We start from the raw sequence: 8785 nt of genomic DNA on the forward strand, positions 1-8785 counted from the left end.
TGACAGAAGTCTTAGCTGGAATTAACCAGACTGGCCCACAGGCAGGACCTCTGTGGACACGGAAGACAAAGAGAGTACAGTTGTGCTTCAAGCCTGCAGGTAAACAGAAGAGATGAGGCACCGAAGATGGGAAGCGAATGTCTACTGAAGTTGGTGCAGCCGCTCTGGAAAACAGTATGGAGGTTTCCCAAAAAGTAAAAAGAGAACTACCATATGACCCAGCAATTCCACTCCTGGTTATATATCTGAAACAAGCAAAAAACACTAACTCAAAAAGATACATTCACCCCAATGTTCACAGCATTAATGTTCACAGCATCTCTATTTACAATAGACAAGATACAGAAGCAACCCAAGTGTCTGTCAACAGATGAATGGATAAAAAAGGTGTGGTGTATAAATACAATAGACTACTACTCAGCCATAAAAAAAAGAATGAAGCTCTCCATTTGCAACAGGATGGACCTGGAGGTTATTATACTTCGTGAAATAAGTCAGAGAAAAACAAATACTGCGTAGTATCACGTGTGGAATCTAAAAAATAAATGAATGCGTACAAAAGAGAAACAGATTCACAGATAAAGAGAACAAACTAGTGGTTACCAGTGGGGAGAGAGAAGGGTTAGGGCAAATAGGGGTGAGGGATTAAGAGATACAAACTACTATGTATAAAATAAGCTACAGGATATATTGTACAGCACAGGAAAATAAAAGCCATTATATATAATTACTTTAAATGGAATATAATCTATAAAATATTACATCACTGTGTGGTACACCTGAAACTAATATTGTAAATCAACTATAGCTGATTTTTTAAAAAATGAATGTGTGAAGACAGCAGATGTGTATTAAAATATCCCAGTGGAAATATGGAGGTATCAAAACTCCAATAAGTTTAAGAATCACTGTATGATGTTATCTTAAAAATGAATGATGAATGTGATATAGTCATCCAATTTCCCTATTTGTATTCCAGCTTTACTGAGGTATGACTGTAAATTAAAAATTGTATATATTTAGTTTTTTAAAGAAAGTTTTAAATAAACACACAAAATTGTTTTTCATTTCACCAGTAACAAAAAGGAAAGAAAAAATTATAACAGCATTGGGAGTTCCCTGGTGGCCTAATGGTTAGGATTTCGGGAACCTGTGACCCAGGTTCCATCCCTGTTCTGGGAACTGAGATCCCGCAAGCTGTGTGGTGCAACCAAAGAAATAATAATACAAGGGCATCAAAATTTTAAAATATTTAGGAATAATTTCCACTCAGCTCTTTGGAAATAATAACAAAGAGTTATTGGGGCTTCCCTGGCGGCACAGTGGTTGAGAGTCCGCCTGCCGAAGCAGGGGACACGGGTTCGTGCCCTGGTCAGGGAAGATCCCACATGCCGCGGAGCGGCTGGGCCCGTGACATGGCCGCTGGGCCTGCGCGTCCAGAGCCTGTGCTCCGCAACGGGAGAGGCCACAACAGCGAAAGGCCCACGTACCACAAAAAAAAAAAAAAAAAGTTATTGAATATCATTAAAGAAGATTAATAAAATGGAGAATCATACCACAAAAAAAGTAAATAAATACAGTGCAACTCTTGACACAATATATAGTTACCTATGTTTTCTTCCCATGTGGCAAATCTATGTGTTTTTGCTGGAAAAAGGCACAAGAAGGCACTTCTTACATGCAGGTTAATATTTTATTTTTTCTCTGGTTTCTGGTTACCTTGTACTTTCTTTGTGAAAATTCATCTTGCTGCACAGGTATGAAGCATGCACTTTTCTGAGTGTGTGTGTGTATATATATATATAAAATGCTTTGAAATGGTTACTTAAAAATTATACAACATAGAAGTCATTTTGTCCACTGGCATTAAATATAGGGCTGTAAATTCATCCCACCTTCACACTCCATAGAGCCTCAAAGTGCCCCTTGAACCAGAAGATACCTCCAGTGCACGGTGGGATTCCACACAGCGTCTATTGCCTGTGGTTAAGGTGATTCAGCACCAGGGATGTTTTTGTCAAAAGTCTGGGAGTTGGAGGCTGGTGGCTGTTGATTATTCTTCTCCAGGCTGTGTCGGATGCCATATCCAAAGTATATGACAAATCCTAGTAGAGAAATAAGACAATGAGAAGGAAAAGTAGGTGCTCTCCCTGCTTACAAATGCCCAACAGGCCTGCTATTATGGTGTCTGACACAGTCTGCGGGGAGAGGTAGTAGAAAGAGGATTGGGTTCAGTCACTCAAGAGGTCTTTTAATCCCAGAAAGCCACTTACCAATCACCATCCAGACAGCAAATTGGGCCCAAGTCCCAGAGGTCATCTGCATCATCAAGTAAACATTCACAAAGATGCTCATGAGCGGGAGAAGAGGCAAAGCAGGGACCTGCGGGCAAAGTCAGTTACTCCCTGGACACACCACAGACGTCTGAAAGGCAGGCCTCTACCCCACATGGCCGAGAAGACTTCAGTCCTACTCAGGCTGTGTGTTCAGTGCCTACTGCAGTTGGGCATGGAAAGCACTGAGTGTGCATCAGGGAAGGGTCCCTTAGTTTTAATAACTCCCCTTCTTCCCTGGTCCAGCAAAGGATGTTTAGGTCTCAAAGCATGCAGACTTCACTCACTCAGGTGGACAGGTGGGCACGTAAGGTCACCTACCTTGAAGTGAAGGGGAGTGGGGCTCTGGGGCTGCCTCCACATGATGACAGTGAGCCCAGTGGTGAGCAGTAACAGCAGCACAGCTGCTGTCGTATACACGGGGTCTCCAGAGAACACGTGGCTGGGCCACTGGGCCAGTATCAGGCTCAGGGTCGTCAGCAGGAGAACTGCAAGGGTCAGGGTGGAGGAGAACAGGTTCAACTCCAGAAGCCAAATAGCTCAAGACCTTGGGTCACGCCCCTCCCCAGAACTGCCCACCTCACGAAGGGCCATCCTATCTCCAAGATGCCTCAACTGCCAATATACACACTCCCGTCCTATCCTGTCCATTTCAGAAGACCACCAAAGAGCAATCCCCCTGCTCACCAAGGAGTGAGGCACTTCCATAGATAATCTGGCCAGATTTCAGGGTGGGGATGGTGTGGAGAGGGTCACACAGACTCTTGAGAATCTTTGAGGTTCCTGCTTCAGGTACAGATTCCAAAGGGCTTTCTTCAACTACAGGCTTCATCTCAGTTCCTTTCTCTGTTTTCTCAATCTCGCTTAAATTCTGGTCTGGTTGGTACCTGAATTAGAGGTATTAAGTCAATATGAACAGCAGCCCCTACTCATCCAGCGTCAAGCGGTCTAATCCACGTCTCGCCCAACTTAAGCCTAGCGGGACGTTTAGAAGGCAGCATGCAGGCTAACGACGATGATCTCCCCTTCGATCCCCACGAGTCAAAGACCCCCAGCCAAGGTGTAGCGTAGTCTCACCTGAGGACAAGAACAGACAAAGACACCAGGGAATAAGCCAGCAGGGTTCCGATTGACAGGAGGTCCACGAGATCACTGAGCTCGAAGAGTAATGCCATGACCCCTAGAACGAGGGCACAAACAAGGTGGAGAGGGAGAGAAAACCCAGTAGAAATATCCAAGTTAAGAAAATTGATCAAAGAAGGAATGGGCATCGTTTATTTACCTGCAAGAGTTCCAGAAGCCAAGGTGGCCATGATGGGGGTGCGTGTACGGGCATGGATCTGGGCAAGTCCCCGGAAAAGGAGCCCGTCATCTGCCATTGAGTAGATGACACGAGGCATAGGGAACATGGCACCCAGGAGGCTAGAAGAGAAAATGGGAACATGTGTGAGGACGTGGATAAGCAGGACAGACTGGGGTGTCTGCTCCCTAGTCTACGTGGGGTAAGGTGTCTTTCCCTCTTGTCTCTCAATCCCAAGGGCTGGGATACCTGAGCATCTGACAGTAGATGGGGAGAAAGCTTTGACACTGACCTGGATGTAAGAGCACAGAGGGTGCCAACAGCCACGACATATCTGGCAGGGGCCCAGCCGACATGGAGGAAAGCGTGTGGTAAGGGGCTGTCAGGATGAATCTGGTAGTAGGGCACCATGAGGGTGAGTGCCGCCGAGACACCAGCATATGCCAAAAAGCAGATGAGGAGCGAGATCACAATGCCCAAGGGGATGGATCGCTGAGGATTTCGGGCTTCTTCCCCTGCAGGATGGGAGGAAGTATTGGGCCAGGAAAACACACTGTGATGAAATACAAAATCCCCTTTCCGGACTTCCCTGGTGACGCAGCGCTTAAGAATCCGCCTGCCAGTGCAGGGAACACGGGTTCAAGCCCTGGTCCGGGAAGATCCCACATGCCACGGAGCAACTAAGCCCGCGAGCCACAACGACTGAGCCCACACGCCTAGAGCCTGTACTCCCAATAAGAGAAGCCACCCCAATGAGAAGCCCACGCACCGCAAAGAAGAGTAGCCCCCGCTCACCGCAGCTAGAGAAAGCCTGCGCTCAGCAACAAAGACCCAACGCAGCCATAAATTAATTAATTTTTTAATTTTTTAAAAATTCGCTTTCCTCTTGAACCTCCAAAAAGAAACCCCTATGCCCAAGGGCAGCCTTATCTGTGCCCAAACCCCTGATGGGACACACAATGACCACGTTACCTGTAGTGGCAATGGCATCAAAACCAACAAATGCGTAGAAACAGGTAGCTGCTCCTTGGAAAATCCCGTCGAAGCCAAAAGGCACAAACCCTCCAGAACCCAGAGGGCCCAATCTATGGTGAGAGAAGGAGCAAGAAAGAATGTGGGTGAGCTGTGTTCAGCCATCCGTACCGGACTTTTTGGTTAATACCGCAAGTTCTGGGCTCCAGGAGGACCCCATCCATCACCTGGATCCTTCAGCCCAGATCTCTTTAGTCCCCACCGTATTCCCAGCTCTGCACACGTGCCCCCACCAGCATTACTATGGTCCAGGACACCCTCCTAACCTAGAGGTGTCATTGGATCCAGAGGTGTTCAATTTGTAGTCCTGCTCTGTGAGTCGCCAGTTGTGCAGATCTCCCTTGGCGAAGCCAGAGATGACCATGAAGCTGAGAACCGAAAGGTTCAGGCCTGTGAACACTTTGGTAACCAGGGCCGACTCGCGAGCCCCCAGAGCCAGCACTCCTGTGGGAGAGGTGGAATAGGGAACGTGCGACATAAGCAAATTCATAGACACAGAAGGCAGACTCGTGGTTGCCAGGGGCTGGGGTATTGAGGGGTTGGGCAGCGGGTGCTCAGCGGGGATGGGATTTCCTTTTGGGGTGATGGAAATGTTTGGAACTAGAGGGAGGTGATGGTGACACAACATTGTGAACGTACGAAGTGCCACGTAATCGTACACTTTCAGATGGTTAATTTCTTATTGTGACAGTCACCGCACGGTAGACAGGTCTATCAAATCATCACACTGTACACCTTAAACTGATACAACATGTATCAATTATATGTCAGTAAAGCTGGGGAAATAACAAAATGGTTAATTTTATGCTATACGAATTTCCTGTCAATTAAAAAAAAAAAATCTTTGATCTCAGTACAAAGGAAGAAACTCACTGGTCTAAATAAATGATTCTCCCCTGGGGTGATTTTGGCCCCCAGGGGACTTTTAGCAATGTCTGGAGACACTGTGATTGACACAGTTTGGAGGGTGGGCGACCCTGGTATTTAGTACATAAAGGCCAGGGATGTTACTCAACATCCGACAATGATTTAAAAAAAAAACAAAAAACAACCACCAAAAAAAACCTGGGACTTCCCTGGAGGTCCAGTGGTTAGGACTCTACGCTTCCACTGCAAGGGGCACAAGTCTGACTCCTGGTTGGGGAACTAAGATCCCGCAATGCCACGCAGCGCGGCCAAAAAAAAAACTCCACAGGACAGCCCCACACACCAAAGAATGATCCAGCCCAAATTGTCAGTGGTGCCAACAGTGGGAAACAATGGTCTATGTCTTGCCTTCCTGTCTCTCATACCACAGACCCCTCTTTCCAGTCATAATCCCCCCACCATTCTTCCATCCCAAGCCTTTCCCACCCCAGCTCTCCCCCCACACCCCACTCTTCCCATCCTATCACTGAACCCTGTCTCACCCGTAAGCAGCAGTACCAAGCCCAGCGCAAAAAAGTCTGGGTACTTGGCCAGGGAGTAGGGCACGTGCAGAGAGAAAGCTCCCCGTAGCACCTGAGAGATGTGGTTCCCAGTCAGGCTGTCTAAAGCGGAGCTCCAGGCCCGGGCCACGCTGGCAGTGCCTGCAGCAGCAGCAGAAGGAATATTTATTAACACACATTAACTGAACCCCTACCACGCGTCATGGGGTGGATTTGGGAGAGGTGGGGGGACGCACACAAAATACCTAATCTCTAAGAGTTTCTTTTCATGGGCTGGGGACAGTAGACCCAGATGACCCACTAAATAGGTCAACTGTTTAATGTCAGGAGATCAATGTCATGCAAAAAAAAAAAAAGAAAGAAAAAGAAAACAGGTTAAGTGGGAGTGAAAAGTCTGGGAGATGAGGTTTGAAATTTTAAATCAAGTAGCAAAGGAAACTCCCATGAAGGCAACAGCTGAGGAGAGACTTCCACATGGTGAGGGGATGAGCCTGTGGGACATGCCTCCCTCTCACCCACTCCCTACACTTTGCTTTCCTTCTTTGTTCTAGACCCCATAATTTAAGGAAAATAGGATAGAGCAGAGTAGAATGAAGCTGTGGGGGTTTCCTGCCACTATTACCCACTTCACCCCACAAGGTGGATAACAGATTTCTCACGAACGAGTCAAGACCTAAATCCCACCTCCTAATTTCTGATCTTAATTAAGCCCCACACCTTCCTCCCACTCCCATCATCTCACCGATGACATAGGACAGTATGAGGTTCCAGCCGGTAATGAAGGCACACAGTTGTCCCACTGTGACATAGCTGTAGAGATACGCAGAACCGGAGCATGGTACCCGGGCCCCAAACTCTGCATAGCAGAGCCCAGACAACACAGAAGACAGGGCGGCCACCAGGAAGCAGATGACAATCGCTGGCCCAGCTTTGTCCTTGGCCACTTCACCAGCCAGGATGTACACACCAGCTCCCAAGGTGCTGCCCACGCCCAGGGCCACCAGGTCTAAGGTGTTCAGACAACGAGCCATGCGGCTCTCAGACTCTTCCCTGGGCTCCAGAGGCCGCCTGCGGATCAGCTTCTGACCAAACTGGTAAACATCCTGATACAGCATCTTAGACATAGTTGAGGAGGCTACAATCTGCTGAGAAAGCAAGACACAAAGCCATCAAGAATGTCCATCCAGCCCTGGCCCTGCGAGTTCAATTCCACAGAACAATGGAGTTATGGGGAGCAGATGGTAAAGGACACATTGGGCAAGTTCTCTGTCTTTGAGCTTTGGTTTCTTCAAACATAAAGAAGACTTTTAATGTATTTCAAAGTTACTGGAAGAGTTGCTCGAAGAGAAGTGAGGGGGAGCAGATTATGTATCCCCAAAATGTGCCATTTGGGGATGTGGACTGTTTTGAGTTGAAGGCAATCAAGACCCAGCAGACTGGACTTCCCTGTTGGCTCAGTGGTTAAGAATCCACCTGCCGGGGCTTCCCTGGTGGCGCAGTGGTTGAGAGTCCGCCTGCCGATGCAGGGGACGCGGGTTCGTGCCCCGGTCCGGGAGGATCCCAGGTGCCGCGGAGCGGCTGGGCCAGTGAGCCATGGCCTCTGAGCCTGCGCATCGGAAGCCTCTGCTCCGCAACGGGAGAGGCCACAACAGTGGGAAGCCCGCGTATCGCAAAAAAAAAAAAAAAAAAAAAAAAAGAATCCACCTGCCAATGCAGGGGACATGGGTTCGAGCCCTGATCCGGGAAGATCCCACATGCCACAGAGCAACTAAGCCCATGGGCTACAACTACTGAGCCTGCACTCTAGAGCCGATGAGCCTCAACTACTGAAGCCCACGCGCCTAGAGCCTGTGCTCTGCAGCAAGAGAAGCCACAGCAATGAGAAGCCGGCGCACCACAACGAAGAGTAGCCCCCGCTCACCGCAACTAGAGAAAGGCCGCACACAGTAACTTAGATCCAACGCAGCCAAAAATTTTTTTTAATAAATTAATTTTAAAAAAAGAAAAATAAATAAATAAAATAAATTTAAAAAAAGAAATCAACCAGCTCTGCTGGTTCAAATCTAGCTCTGTGATGTGTAGCTTGTTTGATTTTGCATGAACTATATTCCACTTTGTCCTCCTTTCTTCTATAAAACAAGGAAATGTATTATTATCATCTTTATTCCCTCCCTTCCTTGATGTGAGTGAAGTGACAGTTTAAGGGGCTCGGTGACCAGCGCGATGAAACCAAGTCCCTGTAAAACCGAGTTCCCCTGCTGAGTTTATGATTCACCTCTCCATCCAAAACTTTATTCCCTTTCTTGTCTCAACCCTGTTCCCCTCAGGATTGAGGAGTACCAAAGAAAAGGGGGATTGAACTCAGGCAGGACCCTGCAGGACCCTCCTCATACAAAAGTTTCTTCGTGTCCCCTCATTGGTTTGTAAAGAAAGGATTCTGTCTCCCAGGTCTTCCCAAGTTCCGAAGAGCAGACTCCAGCACTTACTAGTCAGGGAAGTGAGGGTATGCAGAAACAAAGGGAAAGCAGTACCAGTGGCCTTAAAGGAAGAAACAGCAGGGACCAACCTGCTTGAAATTCTTAACTTGTCACGTAGGCTCTAAGTAAATAACAAAATGCCTCAACCATTGTTTTTGCTCTCTTCTAGAAAGAAGTTAAGGGATCACAAGACCTTGACGTCCTAGTTTGCTTTGC

At 47.6% G+C, this 8785-nt stretch overlaps 1 protein-coding gene across 1 annotated transcript; it reads right to left on the bottom strand.

The window, feature by feature from the left end:
• Positions 1–1986: 1986 nt before the first annotated feature.
• On the bottom strand, positions 1987–7275 carry LOC309977315 (cationic amino acid transporter 3-like; the record flags this gene model as incomplete). Its single annotated transcript, XM_082863357.1, is given in 12 exon segments — positions 1987–2105; positions 2274–2382; positions 2655–2821; positions 3021–3220; positions 3411–3513; positions 3616–3755; positions 3926–4148; positions 4606–4718; positions 4932–5109; positions 6075–6233; positions 6835–7242; positions 7245–7275. Coding segments are annotated over 12 exon segments (1950 nt in total).
• Positions 7276–8785: the final 1510 nt, after the last annotated feature.

The sequence above is a fragment of the Leucopleurus acutus genome (assembly GCF_964270905.1).
Source record: "Leucopleurus acutus genome assembly, chromosome: 20".
NCBI classification, from domain to species: Eukaryota; Metazoa; Chordata; class Mammalia; order Artiodactyla; family Delphinidae; genus Leucopleurus; species Leucopleurus acutus.